The 16,888-nt window shown below is 52.7% G+C and overlaps 3 protein-coding genes across 10 annotated transcripts in view; 1 reads left to right on the top strand and 2 right to left on the bottom strand.

The window, feature by feature from the left end:
• Positions 1 to 7,049, bottom strand: part of RAB3D (RAB3D, member RAS oncogene family) — a 19,393-nt gene extending 12,344 nt beyond the window's left edge. Inside the window, exons 1-4 of the mRNA XM_017497743.2 lie at positions 6,836 to 7,049; positions 4,185 to 4,473; positions 1,710 to 1,828; positions 1,491 to 1,615 (exon numbers count right to left, since the gene is read on the bottom strand). Coding sequence (XP_017353232.1) covers positions 1,491 to 1,615; positions 1,710 to 1,828; positions 4,185 to 4,412 — 472 coding nt within the window. The 5' untranslated portion in view covers positions 4,413 to 4,473; positions 6,836 to 7,049. The remainder of the gene's footprint in view (positions 1 to 1,490; positions 1,616 to 1,709; positions 1,829 to 4,184; positions 4,474 to 6,835) is intronic.
• Positions 7,050 to 9,436: 2,387 nt separating this feature from the next.
• TMEM205 (transmembrane protein 205) lies at positions 9,437 to 12,443 on the bottom strand. 4 transcript variants are annotated; one of them, XM_037727609.1, is made up of 4 exons: positions 12,060 to 12,443; positions 11,500 to 11,717; positions 11,232 to 11,395; positions 9,437 to 9,781 (listed from the first exon to the last, which is right to left on the bottom strand). In XM_037727609.1, the coding sequence occupies exons 2-4, from the start codon at positions 11,597 to 11,599 to the stop codon at positions 9,476 to 9,478; spliced, it is 570 nt and encodes a 189-aa protein (XP_037583537.1). In that variant the 5' UTR covers positions 11,600 to 11,717; positions 12,060 to 12,443; the 3' UTR covers positions 9,437 to 9,475. The 4 variants fall into 4 exon arrangements, with proteins under 4 accessions (XP_037583537.1, XP_017353229.1, XP_017353230.1 ...); XM_017497740.1 differs by having other exon boundaries at positions 11,500 to 11,608; XM_017497741.2 differs by having other exon boundaries at positions 9,439 to 9,781; positions 11,500 to 11,608; positions 12,141 to 12,220.
• Positions 12,436 to 16,888, top strand: part of CCDC159 (coiled-coil domain containing 159) — an 8,845-nt gene continuing 4,392 nt past the window's right edge. For 2 of the 5 annotated variants that reach the window (XR_005195345.1, XM_037727607.1), the window contains exons 1-5: positions 12,436 to 12,559; positions 15,209 to 15,438; positions 15,897 to 15,930; positions 16,184 to 16,272; positions 16,364 to 16,445. Coding sequence is in view for 4 of the 5 variants with exons in the window: in XM_037727607.1 (XP_037583535.1) it covers positions 15,223 to 15,438; positions 15,897 to 15,930; positions 16,184 to 16,272; positions 16,364 to 16,445 (421 nt within the window). In the remaining variant the exon portion in view is untranslated. The remainder of the gene's footprint in view (positions 12,560 to 15,208; positions 15,439 to 15,896; positions 15,931 to 16,183; positions 16,273 to 16,363; positions 16,446 to 16,888) is intronic. The other 3 variants (XM_037727608.1, XM_017497738.2, XM_017497737.2) reach the window with 3 other exon arrangements.

Here is a 16,888-nt window from a genome sequence, read left to right as displayed (position 1 = left end):
TTTTTGGAGACAGAGTTTTGCTCTTGTTGCCCAGGCTAGAGTACAATGGAGCAATCTCGGCTCACTGCAACCTCCAGGTTCAATTGATTCTCCTGCCACAGCCTCCCGAGTAGCTGGGATTACAGGCATCTGCCACTATGCCCCGCTAAGTTTTTTGTATTTTTAGTAGAGACAGAGTTTTGCCATGTTGGCCAAGCTGGTCTTGACTCTGGAAGTCAGGTGATCCACCTGCCTCAGCTCCCCAAAGTGTTGGGATTACAGTTGTGAGCCACCACGCCTGGCCACAATTAAAGTTTTATTGGTGGGTGTGGGGGTTAAAAAAATAAATAAAATAAAGTTTCATTGGCAAACAGTCACACCCATTCATTTATGCATCGTCATGTGGTTGCTCTCAAGCAGAGTTGAGTAGTTGCCACAGAGAGCATGTGGCCAAAAATAATTACTATTTGGCCTTTTAAGAAAAGGTTTGCTGACCTCTGGACTAAAGGAAGCAGTCATATCCACTATTTTGCTGTTTGGTTTTTCTGCTTCGACAGAGACATTACCGTATCAAAACATAAAGAATGACAGGGTGTGGTGGCTCATGCCTGTAATCCCAGCTTTGGGAGGCCAAGGTGAGCGGATCACCTGTCAGGAGTTCGAGACCAGCCTGGCCAACATGGCAAAACCCCATTCTACTGGAAATACAAAAATTAGTTAGGCATGATGCGTGCACCTGTAATTCCAGATATTCAAGAGTGAGACTCCATCTCAACAACAACAACAACAATAAACCATGAAGAACATTCCCTCAGCCAGGTGTGGTGGCTCGCCCCTGCAATCCCAGCACTTTGGGAGGCCAAGGAGGGAGGATCACTTGAGGCCAGGAGGCTGGGCAACATAGCAAGACCCTGTCTCTACAAAAAATAAAAATAAAGAACATCCTCATCCTTTTCCACAGCTGCATAGTATTCCACTATGTGAATATACTTTATGTCCACTTGGTTCCCCAACTGTGAGACATCTAGGGAGGGATCATAGGTTTCACTTTTACTAACTTTTTTATTTTTATTTTTTTTTTGTATTTTTAGTAGAGATGTGGTTTCACCATGTTGGCCAGGCTAGTCTCGAGCTCCTGGCCTCAGGTGATCCACCTGCCTCAGCCTCCCAAAGTGCTGGGATTATAGGTGTGAGCCACTGCACCCGGCTGATTTCACTTTTACTAACACTGCTGCCACACTAAACACACTACATCCCACATGAGTGAGGATATCTATAGGATCAGTTTCCAGAAATGGTTTTGCTGGGTTCCCCGGGCATAGGCAGTGGGGTAGTGGGAGTTCCTGTGCATGGATCCCCTGAAATTAAACAGCAAAGGTGGTGTACATATGGGTATTTTCCTGGGCAGATCCTCAAAGGATCAGCGACTGGGTTGGACCCTGAATCTGAGGATGAGGATGAGGGTTTGGTTCTGGGAGACCCGGGGCCTGTGGCCCAGGCTGGGCACTAACCAAGGTCATCAGCGAGCCTCCGGCCATCCTCAGCAGGCACAACACGTTCGTCCTCCAGGTCACACTTGTTCCCCACCAGGATGACCTGGGCATTGTCCCAGGAGTAGGTCTTGATTTGCGTGGCCCTGCAGAGTTACCAGTCATGAGCCATCAGCCTGGGGGGGTTAGGGGTCAGAGGAGAGGGCAAAGATCAGGGGTCCGTGGTCAGCAAGCACTCACCAGTCCTGTACAGCGGCAAAGGATTCCTGGTTGGCGACGTCATACATGAGCAGGAAGCCCATGGCTCCCCGGTAGTAGGCTGTGGTGATGGTACGGTAGCGCTCCTGGCCTGCTGTGTCCTGGACAAACGGCAGTGACAGTTGGCTGGGAACCTGTTTCCCTGTCCACCCCTGTCTGAGAGAGGCACTGCCCTGTGCTCACAGCCCTGTCTTATTGGGGAGACACAGACCCGCTTGCACAACCTCCGGTCTGATAGAGAATACACAGACCCTGCCCTCATAGCCCCAGTCTGATGGGGGAGGCATGGATTCATTCTCAAGGGACCTCCCCAGTCTGATGAGGAAGAGACTTGGACTTGCCCTTGAGGGGTTCCAAGTCTCAGGGGTCACAGACTTATAAGCCCCTTTGACCTCATCTCTAAGAACCAACTTCAGCCAGGTGTGGTGGCTCATGCCTGTAATCCCAGCACTTTGGAAGGCTGTGGCGGGCGGATCACAAGGTCAGAATTCGAGACCTGGCCAATATGATGAAGTCCCGTCTCTGCTAAAAAAAAACACAAAAATTAGCCAGCCGTGGTGGCAGGCACCTGTAGTCTCAGCTACTTGGGAGTCTGAGGCAGGAGAATTGGTTGAACCCAGGAGGTTGCAGTCAGCCTAGATCATGCCACTGCACTCCAGCCTGGGTGACAGAGTGAGATTCTGTCTCCAAAAAAAAAAACCAACTTAACAACTGCAAGTAAGAACCCACTGGGCCAGATGGTACCATCTTGATAGGGCACCTTGGTACTCTTGCTACCATGATTGTTACCAGCGACTGAGTTGGGAGAGGGGGCTGGGTGTAGCTCTGCAGACCAGGCTGGTTCAATGGGGATCTCAGGAGTCCCCTCTAAGATGGTACCCAAAACCCCTTCCCATTGGTCACCAGCCCCTGGGAACTTTTTTTTTTTTTTGAGATGGAGTCTCACTCTGTCACCCAGGCTGGAGTGCAGTGGCACGATCTCTGCTCACTACAACCTCCGCCTCCCAGGTTCAAGCGATTCTTCTGCCTCAGCCTCATGAATAGCTGGGACTATATGTGTGTGCCACCATGCCTGGCTAATTTTTGTATTTTTAGTAGAGACGGGGTTTCGCCATGTTGACCAGGCTGGTCTAAAACTCTGACCTCGTGATCCACCCACCTCAGCCTCCCAAAGTGCTGGGATTACAGGTGTGGGCCACTGTGCCCAGCCCTTTCTTTTTTTTTATTTTAATAAATGGGGTCTTGCTCTGTCACCCAGGCTGGAGTACAGTGGTGCAGTCATAGCTCACTGCAGCCTCAACTCCTGGGCTCAAGCAATGCTCCCGCGTCAGCCTCCTGAGTAGCTGGGACTACAGGCAGGAGCTACCATGCTGGGCTAATTTTTACATTTTTTGTAGAGATGAGATCTCACTATGTCTCACTATGAGGCTGGTCTGGAACTCCTGGGCTCAAGTGATCCTCCACCTCGGCCTCCCAAGTGTTGGGATTACAGGCGCGAGCCACCATGCATAGTATTACCAGTAATTTGAACATTTTTTTTTTAAGACAGAGTCTCACTCTGTCGCTAGGCTGGAGATCGTACAGTGGTGCGATCTCAGCTCACTACAACCTCTGCCTCCTTGGTTCAAACAATTCTCCTGCGTAGCTCCTGAGTAGCTAGGACTACGGCCATGTGCCACCATGCCCAACTAATTTTTGTATTTTTAGTAGAGATGGGGGTTTCACCATGTTGGCCAGGCTGGTCTCGACCTCTTGACCTTGTGATCCACCCACCTCGGCCTCCCAAAGTGCTGGGATTACAGACGTGAGCCACTGCGCCCGGCCTCAAACATGTTTTAGGTTAGTATCGTCTTCCCAGTCAGACCCAGGAACAATACTGTCTCCCTCAGAGTCCCCTCGACCAGGGCAGAGCATGTCCTCTCTCACCTCTCATCCTGATAAATTCACCTAGTAGATAATTCCCCCTCATTCTTCACACCTGTCCTAAGTACACATCCCAACTCGGGGCTACGTCTCCTCACTTGAGAACCTTCCCCACAGCCAGAAGAACTCTCCAGTGAGGCCAGGTGCAGGGGCTCATGCCTGTAATCCCAGCACTTTGGGAGGCCGAGGTGGGTGGATCACCTGAGGTCAGGAGTTCGAGACCAGCTTGGCCAACGTGGTGAAACCTTGTTTCTACTAAAAATACAAAAATTAGCTGGGTGTGGTGGCTCACGTCTATTATCCCAGCTACTCAGGTGGCTGAGGTAGGAGGTGTATGGGAGGTTACACCAATAATGGCTCCTGTGGATTGCTTGAACCCAGGAGACAGAGGTTGCAGTGAGCCAAGATCCCACCACTGTAGTCCAGCCTGGGTGACAGAGACTCCACCTCCAGAAAAAAAAAAAAAATAGAGCCCTCCAATGAACATCCCTGGACAGACCCCACCCCCAACCCACAGCCAGCCTCCTGGCCTACCCAGATCTGCAGCTTGATCCTCTTGTCATGGCGGTAGACGGTCTTGACCTTGAAGTCGATGCCCACGGTGCTGACGAAGGCAGGCGTGAAGGAGTCGTCCGCGTAGCGGAACAGAAAGGACGTCTTGCCCACGCTGCTGTTGCCGATCAGCAGCAGTTTGAACATATAGTCAAAGTTCTGATCTGCTGCATCCCGTGGGCCTGCTGGGGGGTCTCCAGCTGATGCCATCTTGGCCTGAGCCTCCTAGGACAGGGAGGCCTGAAATACTCAGAGAGGGGAGACAGGCGTCCTGCAGGGGAATCAAACACCAATAATAGCTCCTGTGGATGCACCAGGGCTGGATTCAAATCTCAGCTCAGTCATTTGGAAGCCACGTGATGCTGGATGCATCACTTGCTCCCTCTGGACCGCAGTTTCCTCTTCTGCAAAATGGGATGTTTGTCATAGTCCCTTCCTGAAAGAGTAGTTGGTTGTGAGCCTAAAATGAGTTTCTTTCTTCTTTTTTTTTAGAGACAAGGTCTCGCTCCGCTGCCTGAGGCTGAAGGGCACTGGCATTATCATAGCTCACTGCAGCCTTGACCTCATGGGCTCAAGCAATATTCCTGTCTCAGCCTCCCAATTAGCCGGGAATACAGGCATGCCTCCACATCAGGCTAATTAAAAAATATATATATTGTTTCCTGTGATCCGTGAAATAAATAAATAAATAAATAAATAAATATATATATATATACACACACACACACATACATATTAGTTTTGTTTTGTTTTGAGACAGAGTCTTGCTCTGTCACCAAGCTGGAGTGCAGTGGCACGATCTTGGCTCACGGCAGCCTCCGCCTCCTAGGTTCAAGCAATTCTCCTGCCTCAGACTCCAGAGTAGCTGGGATTGCAGGTGCCCGCCACCACGCCCAGCTAATTTTTGTATTTTTAGTACAGACAGGCTTCACCATGTTGGTCAGGCTGGTCTCGAACTCCTGACCTTGTGATCTGCCCACCTCGGCCTCCCAAAGTGCTGGGATTACAGGTGTGAGCCACCAGATTCAGCTTAAAAAATATTTTTTTGTAGAGATGGGGTCTCGCTATGTTGCTCACGCTGGTTTCAAACTCCTCTGCTTAAGCAATCTTTGGGCCTCAGCCTTCCAATGTGCTGGGATTACAGGCACGAGCCACCACGCCCAATCTAAAATGTGTTTCTTTATTCATTCAACAAATGCTTACTCTGTGCCAGGTCCTGTTCTCCGTGGAGATGCAGCTGTGACAAGAAAAAGTCCACCCTCGGGCGGTCATGTTCCTTCCAGTGGGAAGATATTAACACACATAACGGTCATTAGACAGTGTGTGGTATACAGCTGGGGCACCAAAAATGTGACTGCCGTTTAATCTTTACACTCTATGGCATAATTGAGTCTTTATTGGGCTGGAGGGTGGGGAGACCCTTCCTGTCTGGAGACCCAGAGGCCTGGCAAAGGGTTCGAGTTCAGGGCCGAGGGTAAGGGGCTCTGGCCGCTGCAGAACTACACTCTGGAGAAGGCGCAGGTGTGGACTTCGCCCCAGCGTGTGCAGCTGGTGTGGCCCAGGTGTAAGCTGGGGTGGGGTGGGGTGGGGGGAGGACGTGCCAACTGGATAAGCTGGATAGAGCCCCCGATTAAGGCTTAGGTGTTGACTTTGGCAGGTGTCAGCCACTGGGGCACCCGCCCTCCCCCAACTCATGCCAAATATAACCCCTTCTCTAAGTTCCAGGGGGAAGGGGTTTTCTATGTACACAGCCCAGGTTTAAAGGCCAGTTCTACCCCCTCAATGGGTACTGCCATTTTCTATTTGTCAAAGGGGCTGGGCCTGTCTCCTTCTGCCCAAGGCTGACTCACTCCAGCCCCAGTCCACGGAGGCAGGAATGAGGGTCCTATATCCAGGGAAGCCATCCCAGCCCTCTCATTAACACAACCCCACCACCACGACCACCACTGCCCACCACTGGTCTTTCCAGGCAATCTCTCCCAGGCCTGGGCTGCTTGAATCTGCCCACACTCCAACATGCTGCTTCAGCCAGGTCCAGGGTGCTCCCTCAACCCTCATAACCTCTCCCAGGCATCAGTTTCCCCAGTTGTCTATGGCTGATGCAGGAACCCCATAGAGAGGCTGGGCAGAGGCTGAGAAAACCCTGGCAAAGCTATTTCTCAACCGCCTTTGGGGCTTTTTTCCACTTTAAACGAGGACCTAATCGGCCCCACCCCGTGTTCCAGGAGAACGAGTCTGAGGGAGGGAAGAGGCAGGAAACCTTTTCCCACGCAGGGCAGGGCCTCAAGCCTGGGGTCCCCACCTCGCCCAGCCTCAGCTCCCCTCTGTCAGTCGGTCCTACCTCATTCTAACCGTCTGCCGACCCTCCCTCATGCCTAGCCCCGGGGAGCTCGCCTCTCTCCCCCTTCATTAGATTTGGGGCGCCCCAGCCAGTGCAGGTGGCTCGGGAACTTCCCCCATCACCATATGGTCCCAACGCCTGTCTCCAGCCCGGTTCTCTGCCCCGCCCGCGCCCCATCAGCGCTTCCCAAGTGCCCAGCTGGGTGGGGGCGAGGGCAGAGGCGTTTCCCGCAGCCCCGCCTTTGTTCTCCAGGCCCCCCACCCTTCCCCCCAAACCCCTGTACCCCACAGACCTGCTCGAATGTAGCGGGGCGGGGCGGGCTGCGCTCCTTCCCAGGAGTCGCCTCTCGTATGGGGCGCCGCCCGCAGGAAATCAGCCGGTGGACTCGCTGCGGCCTGGCCTTGGCCGAGACCCCCGCCCCGCAGCCACCGAAGCCCGCAGCCTGCAGCCACCCGGATCCTGCGCGGGCTCCGCCCAGGAGGCAGAGGAGGGGCCGTTCCCGGAGCGGGGGGTGGGGGAGGACCGAGCGGGGCCGAGTCTTGGGCGGGGCTTGCCGAAAGCGGGTGGGCGGGGCTGGAAGCTGCACCGAGCGTCCAGAGCCCGCCCTAGCCAAGCAGCATCTCATTTTTCCCACGTGCGTGTAAACAGCTCCTTCTATGCCCACGGCCGTTAAAAGCATGGAGTCTGGTACCTAGTTCGAGTCCCAGTTCCACCACTTTGTAATCTTGTGACTTTGGAGGCGTTACTTGACCTCTTTGAAGAGCGTTAGTTTCCCCGTCCGTCAAAAAGCTCACAGCAAGAGTACCCAACCTCACAGAGTTGTGGGAGGATTATCTGAGTTAGTGTTTGTCAAGTGCAATGCCGGCCCTAAAGTAGGCTAGGGCAGGCGCAGTAGCCTGTAGTACCAGCAGTTTGGGAGGATGAGGCAGGAGAATCACTTGAGGCCAGGAGTTTGAGACTAGCCTAGGCATCATAAGGAGACCTCATCTCTACTAAAAATAACAAAAATTAGCCAGGTTTGGTGGTGTGTGACTGTAACCCCAGCTACTTGGGAGGCTGAGATGGGAGGATTGCTTGAGCTGAAGAGATTGAGGCTGCAGTGAGCCATAATTGTGCCACAGCACTCCAGCCTTGGCAACAGAGCAAGACCCTGTTTCAAATAAATAAATAAAAATAAATGAGAGCTGGGCTCAGTGGTTTATGCCTGCAATCCCAGCACTTTGGAAGGCCGAGGCGGGTGGACTGCTTGAGTTCAGGAGTTCAAGACCACCCTAGCCAACATAGAAAAACACCAACTCTACAAAATAAAAAATACAAAATTAGCCGGGCATGGTGGTGCGTGCTTGTAATCCCAGCTACTTAGGAGGCTGAGGCAGGGGAATTGCTTGAGCCCGGGAGGTGGAGGTTAAAGTGAGCTGAGATTGTGCCACTGCACTCCAGCCTGGACGACAGAGCGATATTCTGCCTCAAAAAAAAAAAAAAAAATTAAAAAGTAAATGAGGCTAGGCACGTTGTCTGATGCCTGTGATCGCAAACTTTGGGAGGCTGAGGCAGGAGGATTGCTTAAGCTCAAGGGTTCAAGGCCAGCCTCGGCAATATAAAGAGGTCCCGAATCTACAAAAAAAAAATTTTAACTAGCTGGCCATGGTGACACACACATGTAGTCTTAGCTAGTCAGGAGGCTGAGGCAGGAGGATTGCTTGAGCCTGCGAGAGAGAGGCTTCAGTAGGCTATGATTGTGCCACTGCCCTCCAGCCTGGGTGACAAGGCAAGACCTTATCTCTAAATACAGACAAAAATAAAGTGGGTTGGATCTCTCTGTGAAATACTCAGGCTTTGCTGGTGTTGGAATTCCAGCAACTTCACCTCACTCAATTTGCTGAACCTCTGAACCCGCACTGCCTTATGGTAACAAAAGTAGCTGCCCCAAGAGCTGCCACGTGGATGAATGGGGATGAAGTGGGTTAGTTAGGAGGCACTGGGTTATGCTTAGTAACAAGCACCCCCAAGACTTCATGGGCCCAACAGCTAAGGTTTGGTTCCCATTATGGTGGTTTTGTGAAGAGAAAATGCAGCAAATTATGCAGTTTTGCAGCACTTCTCCTTGGAAGGGGTACATGCCACCTCTGCTCACATTTCATTGGTCAAAGCAAGTCACATGGCCACCCCAATGTCATTAGGGTGAGAAATATGATTGTACTCTTGGATCAGAACCATCTGGGGCTGGTGGCATGTGCCAGTAGTCCCAGCTACTTGGGAGGTTGAGGTGGGAGGATTGCTTGAGCTCAGGAGTTGGAGGCTGCAGTGAGCTATCATGCCACTGCACTCCTGACTGGGTGACAGAGTGAGACCCTACGTTAAAAACAAGACAGAATGCCGGGTGCAGTGGCTTATGCCTGTAATCCCAGCACTTTGGGAGGCTGAGGTGGGTGGATCACCTGAGGTCGGGAGTTCAAGACCAACCTGACCAACATAGAGAAATGCCGTCTCTACTAAAAATACAAAACTAGCTAGGCATGGTGGCACGTGCCTGTAATCCCAGCTACTTGGGAGGCTGAGGCAGAAGAATCACTTGAACTCAGGAAGCGGAGGTTGCGGTGAGCCGAGATTGCATCGTTGCACTCCAGCCTGGGCAACAAGAGCAAAATCCATCTCAAAAAAAAAAAAAAAAGACAAAACAAATAATACATGATATATCAGTGGTTAACAACATGTCTGGTATACAGCAGGTGCTCAGTAAATGGGCATCATTATAGGAGAGGCTTACAGGCTGCAATGCCTGATACTCCAAATCATCATGCTTCATGAATGGGGAAACTGAGGCCCTCGGCTCTACCCTTGCCTGTCCGTCCCCCTGCTTCTCATGGAGGCGGGGAAAAGAAAAGACAGCAGCCATTTCCAAAGAAGCATTTATTGGCATGCAGGGTCCATGCTAGAGGCTCCTTATTTCCAGGGCCAGGCCGGCAAGACAGAGCCCATTGCTTAGGACACAGCCCAGATTGCAAAGAGAGGACAGGCCATGGTAGCGGAAGAAATTCTGGCGGAGAGCACTGTACTTGGGGTCCTTCTCTCGCAGCTGGCGGTAGGGATCAGGGCCCTGGTGGCTGCCTGGTACCTCCCCACCCAGGCCCCGCTCCTTCTCCACAGTTTGCAGGGCCCACATGGCAGCTGTGGTGCGGGGCTCCAGCCAGCGGGCGTTGACAGTGGCCAGTGTAAGGCTCAGGAACAGCAGGTAAAGCTGGCAGGGACAGCAGAGGAGAAGATAAGCCATGCCTGGGAGGCCAGAGGGGCCCTAAGGAGGGCCCTTCTCAACAGCACAGGGCTGGGGGTGGGGACAGCACTGGATCAAAAGCCTGCCTCCCTGTCTTTCCTTGAACCCAGACTGAGGGCCCCAAAGCAGAGCTCCAGCTCTCCTACTCTGAAACTGGCAGCTCTGAAGGAAAGGCTCCATCCCCACCTCCTCCACCCCCCGCAAAACCTCCAGAGCCTCCTCTCCTCTGATACTGAGACTGGAAGTCCCCAGGGTAGGATCTCTTGCCTCAATGGCCACAGCCCAGACCCCAGAAGCTGACACTGGACCCACAGAGAGTGAATAAAAAGTCTTTGAGTGGCTGAGCATGGTGGCTCAATGCCTATAGTCCCAGCACTTTGGGAGGCTGAGGTGGGTGGATCACTTGAGGTCAGGAGTCTGAGACCAGCCTGGCTAACATGGCAAAACCCTGTCTCTACTAAAAATACAGAAATTAGCTGGGCGTGGTGGCACCTGCCTCTAATCCCAGCTACTCAGGAGGCTGAGGTACGAGAATTGCTTGAACCCAGGAGGCGGAGGTTGCAGTGAGCCAAGATCACACCACTGCACTCCAGCTTGAGAGACAGAGCAAGACCCTGTCTCAAACAAACAAACAAGTCAAAAAACCCCAAAAAGTATGTGAAGGCAGGCATAGTGGCTCATGCCCATAATCTGTAATCCTGGTGCTTTCGGAGATAAAGGTGGAAGCATAACTTGAGGCCAGGAGTTCAAGACCAACCTGAACAACACAGCAAGACTCTCATCTCCGTTTTCATAATTAAGAAAAATATTTTTGCCATTCTCACGTTGCTATAACCCCATCTTTATTTTTTTAAATCTTTGAATACCTTCTGAGCCTGTTTCATTAAAATAATTAAAAGAAAGAAAAAAACAGTCTGTGAAGTTCTAGTTACCTATAATCCCCTACTGTCTCTATGAGATTATTCTTGAAAAACCTATCAGGTCTCACTTGTGGAACATAATGTGGGCAGGGGAAGGCTACAGTCGAGAAATCTGAGATGCAGAGATGGTTTCTTGCCTTGTGGCCAGAAAAATGTGTGGAAGGGGGTAGGAAACCATAAATTCCCAGTCGGGCTGGTTTTTAAACAATAAGCTGGGGTTAATATCCTAGCTTAGCTGAGTCACCACCGATTGGCAGCAGGCCCTGCCAGCAGGAAGAGAGGGAACAGCAGCTAGTAGAGAGATGCTGAGGGGGCAGACAGGGCTAATAGGGACTGTTGTACAGGCTGTGCACTGCTCAAAGGTATCAAGAGCCCAGCTTTGTATCCACCAGGAAGAAGGGGCACTTTTTTTTTTTCTGGAAAAGGTGTAGCCATAGGTGCTCACTGGGGTCTTGAGAACAAGTCTCCAGAGGGTAGTGGCGTTCAAGCCCACGTACCTGGCTGGCCTCCCAGAATGTGAGCTGAGCCCAGGCGTGCTGTGGAGCCAAGATGCAGAGATTGATGAAGGCACAGCCCATGGAGATGTGGAAGTAGAAAGGGAAGAGTTTGCTCTGCACTAGGCCGAAGGTATGTCGGGGAAGGCCTCGGAAAAGCAGGAAGCCTGCAGGATATGGGGGCCATAGGGATGTTAGGGCACCTCCAGATTCCCCTCTTATTTCCATCCCCACTCCAGGTACCCATGATGTCCAAGCTGAAGGTCCCTACCTGAGACGAAGGTCACCCACATTTGCATGCCCCAGGCACCTGACAAGACCAGTAGATGGACCATCTTAATCAGGCCTCCCAGGTTCCCGCCTTCCTCCATCTTGCAGCCCTGGGAAGGAGGCACCGGGTGGCTCAGAACTTTACCTTTGCCTCGTGCGTGGCCTTCAGACCCTGTGAGCCCGCTTGGGGACAGGGTAAAGGCCAATCCATCAGAGATTCTGGCAAAGCAGCCCCGGAATGAGAGTGAGAAAGGCCCAAAGCAGTCAGGGCCCAAAGGCAACCCTCGACCCCATCTCTCCAAATGTCAGCGCTCAAGATCTCAGGCTGTCTGGACCTCAATCTCCATGCCACTTCAGAGTCCCCCAAATTTCGGCCCCAGTAGCTCCAGCTTATAGCTCTAGGTTTTCAGAGACCACCCCACTAACTCCCAAATATCACCGCAGGGATCCAGGTCCGACAGCCAAGACCACCCCTTTCATAACACAATCCGAGATGTAAGGTCAAGCTCCCCAAAGCCCCCGAGGAAACCCCAAATCTCATCCCGAAGACACCAATCCCACCGTTAGGAACCAGGACCTCAAACCACAGGGCCCGGATTCCGAGAACAGAGGCGCCGGGGCTAAACGGGCTGAATTCGCTACCTCACTCCACCGCCCCCGGTTGGGCAGTGACCCCTCCTCCACCGTGTCCCCTGGTGGGTTTCCCCCAACCAAGAATTCGTCCCGCCTCCCAGCTGAGCCCGAAACCAATCGGATCGTAAATCTGCAGCTTCCTGTCCCGCCCTCTTGGGGACTAACTAATCGATTGGTAGAAACTCACCTGGGATCCCGCCCCCTCCACGGGCTTTTATCCAATTACACCACGGCTACTAAGCGTGAAGGCGCCAATGAGGCCTTTGGCTACTCCGGCAGGGGCGGAACTAAAATGCCGGCCACACCCCTCTCTGTGACTACTTCAGCCTTTGAGCTTTTTAATGCGATGGTGTCCCCGCGGGATCAAATTTCAGCATCACAGCTGAGGCCTGGCTTCGCGGTCCCTGACGGGAGATCATGAACAGGTGGTATGTGGTAGGTGGGCGTCTATAGCCGGGAGGGTGCGGAATTCACAATCCAGGGGGCGGGGCCAAGTTGATGACCCCGCCCCTTTACCTAAATAATTTTCCCTAGAGGGACGCGGAAGCAAAACCGGGGTGGGCGGGGAGAGAGGAGACACGATTGGGGACCTGAGCTGGTTCTCAAATGCCTCTCCTTTTCGCCTCCAAGCCTCCCAGGCTTCCTACGGTCCCTAAGTCCCAGGTTCTCAGCGTGACATTTCAGAGCAAACACGGATTCCCATTACTGTATACCACGCACTGGCATGGATTAATTCATTTAATCACAACAGCCCAGTAAGGTGGATATTATGACATCCCCCTCCCTTTTTTTTTTTTGAGACGGAGTCTCGCTCTGTCGCCAGGCTGGAGTGCAGTGGCGCGATCTCGGCTCACTGCAACCTCTGCCTCCCGGGTTCAAGCTATTCTGCCTCAGCCTCCCGAATAGCTGGGACTACAGGCAATCGCCAACACGCCCAGATAATTTTTGTATGTTTAGTAGAGACGGGGTTTCACCATGTTGGCCAAGATGGTCTCAATCTCTTGACCTCGTGATCTGCCCGCCTCAGCCTCCCAAAGTGCTGGGATTACAGGCGTGAGCCACTGCGCAGGGCCCCAACATCCCGTTTTTATAGTTGCAGACACTGAGGCATGGAGAGGTTCAGTAACGCCACCAGCATTACACAGCTGGAAGGGACAGAGCTAGGATTTGAACCCAGGCCATCTAGCTGTAGAGTTTCCCTGCTTAACCACTATGTTCTGCTGCCCCTGGAAGTGAGGACCTCCCTGAGGCAGTGACTCTTGGAGGGGCAACTTAGGACATTTCAGGCAGAAGAAAAATGTGTACATCACAGGGTGGGTGTGAAGATCCAGTGAGGGCTTAGGGATGCCCAGCACTCAATTAGGTGCTCATAAAATAGGAGCCTAAAAAAGGATTAAGGAAGATTTTACCAAAGATATGCTGAGTAGTTTTTGTTTGTTCATTTGTTTGAGACAGAGTTTCGCTCTTGTTGCCCAGGTTGGAGGCAATGGCGTGATCTTGGTTCACTGCAACCTCTGCCTCCTGTGTTCAAGTGATTCTCCTGCCTCAGCCTCCCAAGTAGCTGGGATTACAGGCGTGTGTCATCACGCCTGGCTAATTTTGTACTTTTAGTAGAGATGGGGTTTCACCATGTTGGTCAGGCTGATCTCAAACTTCTGATCTCAGGTGATCCTCCCACCCCGACCTCCCAAAGTGCTGAGATTACAGGCGTGAGCCACCGCACCCAGCCTGAGTAGGGTTTTGAAGGACGTGTAGGAGTCTTCAGGCAGACTGAATCAGGGAAAGGACACCAGGCAGAAGGCCTGGCATGGGAGACAAAAGAGAAAGTTCTAGAGGATTTGGGGGAACAGGCTGAGTGTGACTCAGGGCAAGGTGCCTTTCACCTAGAAAGTCTCCAGGCAGACCTGCCCCAGCTATCTCCATCTGTGCCATCCCTGACTATACTGGAGGGGGAGGGGAGCTGGATATGAGACCGAGAGCTCGGCTCTTTCCTGTTCCCAGCCTTTTCTAGCATAGACCTGGGCCCCAATTCAGCTAACATTTATTGAATAGATATGCCCGGCCTCTCTTGCTCACACTCTATGGCTGGCATTTACCTGTGGGGCCAGGTCCAAGCTCCTGGCTTTGCCATCAATGCCTTCCTTGAGCTGCTCTGCCAACCTCCTGCTGCTTCCTCTTGGACCTTGATTGAGCCATCACGAATGTAACAGCACAGAGCATGTGATTCCACACCTCCAAGCATTTGCACATGCTGTTCCCTGCCAGGAAAGCCCTTCCTTTAAGCCAGTGTCAATATCCCTGTTTTCTTTGGGTTCTTCTGAGGCCTGATATTTTAATTTGGGGTATTCTGGGTCCTTCTCACTGCCCCACCCAAACCTTGGGGCTGGGATCATCTTTTTTTTTTTTTTTTAGAGACCAAGTCTGGTGCTCTGTTGCCCAGGCTGAAGCACAGTGGTGTAATCTCGGCTCACTGCAACTTCTGCCTCCTAGGTTCAAGCAATTTTCCTGCCTCAGCCATCCAAGTAGCTGGGATTACAGACACCCACCAGCAAGCCTGGCTAATTTTTGTATTTTTAGTAGAAACAGGGTTTCATCATGTTGGCCAGGTTGGTCTCAAACTCCTGACCTCAAATGATCCTCCCGCCTTAGCCCCATAAAGTGCTGGGATTACAGGTGTGAGCCATCGTGCCTGGCCATACCTGACTTTGGGATGATGTTTCATCCAGCTTTGGCTTCTACCATAACAGAGAAGCCTTGAGTTTAGGGCTGAGACATCTCTGGAATGTCAGGGAGGGTCTGGGGGCAGTGGGGACATGGGGACTTATCTCAAAGCAGCCACTGCTTCCCTACTCACAGCGACCCTCTTTTGGCTGGCCTACCTCGGGACCCTGACTACTCTGTGTCCTGCCTCTACTCACCTCTCTCACCCTCTAGCGTGTGTTTGCCTGCTAACACGAAGTGTGAGAAGTACTGGGGTTCATGGTGGGGGGGGGCTGCTGTAGGGCTGGGGATGCTGGGAGGGGCTGGGAATGCAAGGAGTGCTCTGCACTGTCCCTCAAGGAAGCCCTCACTCCTAGGCTCTTCCTTGGACATGGCTCTGGAGTGTACAGCTCACTGGTCCAGGACCCCACAGCGGGAGACCTTGGGACGCCCTGCTTCTGGGGACATAGTGAGGAGTGTAGACTGGATGCCAGTGGTGGGCTCGGGGCCTCCACCATATGGGGCTCCCCCCTTCCCCAACCCAGACCTGAAGAAGGAGTGCCGTAATGACCAGGACGTTTTGAAGAGGCATCACAACGTAGCTAAGGTCACCCCCACCCAAGAAACCCCTTCAATACAGAAAACCACGGCAATCTACCGCTGCGGGGCTTAGGGAAGGGGCTGTAAGGCAGAGGGACTCCCATGAACACACCCACTGTGTGTCTTCAGCACCTAGAACAGTGCCTAGCACTCAGCAGGCCCTCATTAAGCAAGTCTTAAATGAAGGGATGACGGAATGAATGGAAGCAAAGAGTGCTGTTGTGTGTCTTCCATGGGGATTTGGCTGTGAGCGTCTCTCAGCCACACAAGTGCATTTCTGAACATGTGTAGCCCAAGGGGGAGGTGCATGAATATGCCTGGAGTGCAGCTTTGCCTGCACTTGTGGTTTGGGACACCCAGAACTGAGGAGATCCAACTCTTGTCCAGCCCTCCAAACTGGGTTGGGGTGAACAAGGAGGCAGCTCAGGGGCAAATTTCTACTCTGCTCTTGTTTCTCTTCCTTAGAAGCCCTTGGAGACCAGCTCTTCCAAAGCCAAAGGTGAGAAAGCTCCTTCCCAATGAGACTGTGTAGGGAAGACCTGCTGGTTCTTAGCTCTACCCTCTGCCCCAGCAACAGGTGACCCTCTGCCAAGGTCACCCATTCACTCCTGCCCAAGGATCACAGGGCCGCTGTTCTAAATCTTACCCCCTGTCCCTACTGCTACTCTGAGCCTCTGCTGACCTCTGCCCTGCCCTTGCCCCAGACCCCACCCCTCCCAGTGCTGGCTCACCACCCTCTCCTCTGCCCACAGCCAAAACCATTGTGATGATTCCTGACTCCCAGAAGCTCCTGCGATGTGAACTTGAGTCACTCAAGAGCCAGCTACAGGCCCAGACCAAGGTGAACCACCTTGGCCCTGTTGCCAGCAACCTCTGTTTCTCCTTGCCCTCCCCTCCTTCCTGTCACCCCAAGGTTGACCTCTTTCCCCCAGGCTTTCGAGTTCCTGAACCACTCAGTGACCATGTTGGAGAAGGAGAGCTGCTTGCAGCAAATCAAGATTCAGCAGCTTGAAGGTTAGGACTGGCCAGAGATAAGGTCAAGCAAGGCCAGGCACGGTGGCTCATGCCGGTAATCCCAGCATCTGGCTGGGCGTGGTGGCTCACACCTGTAATCCCAGCACTTTGGGAGGCCGAGGTGGGTGGGTCACAAGGTCAGGAGTTCAAGACCAGCCTGGCCAATATGGTGAAGCCCCATCTCTACTAAAAATACCAAAATTAGCTGGGCATGGTGGTGCGCTCCTGTAATCCCATCTACCAGGAGGCTGAGGCAGGAGAATTGATTGAACCAGGACCTGGGAGGTGGAGGTTGCAGTGAACTGAGATTGTGCCACTGCACTCCAGCCTGGGTTACCAAACTCCATCTCAAAAGAAAAAAAAAAAAGCCAGCATTTTGGGAGGCCGAAGAGGGTGGATCACTTGAGGTCAGGAGATCGAGACCAGCCTCGGCACAACATGGT

Source organism: Cebus imitator, unplaced genomic scaffold (genome assembly GCF_001604975.1).
Source record: "Cebus imitator isolate Cc_AM_T3 unplaced genomic scaffold, Cebus_imitator-1.0 Scaffold234, whole genome shotgun sequence".
NCBI lineage: Eukaryota > Metazoa > Chordata > Mammalia > Primates > Cebidae > Cebus > Cebus imitator.
This window is presented reverse-complemented; position numbering and strand designations above follow the sequence as displayed.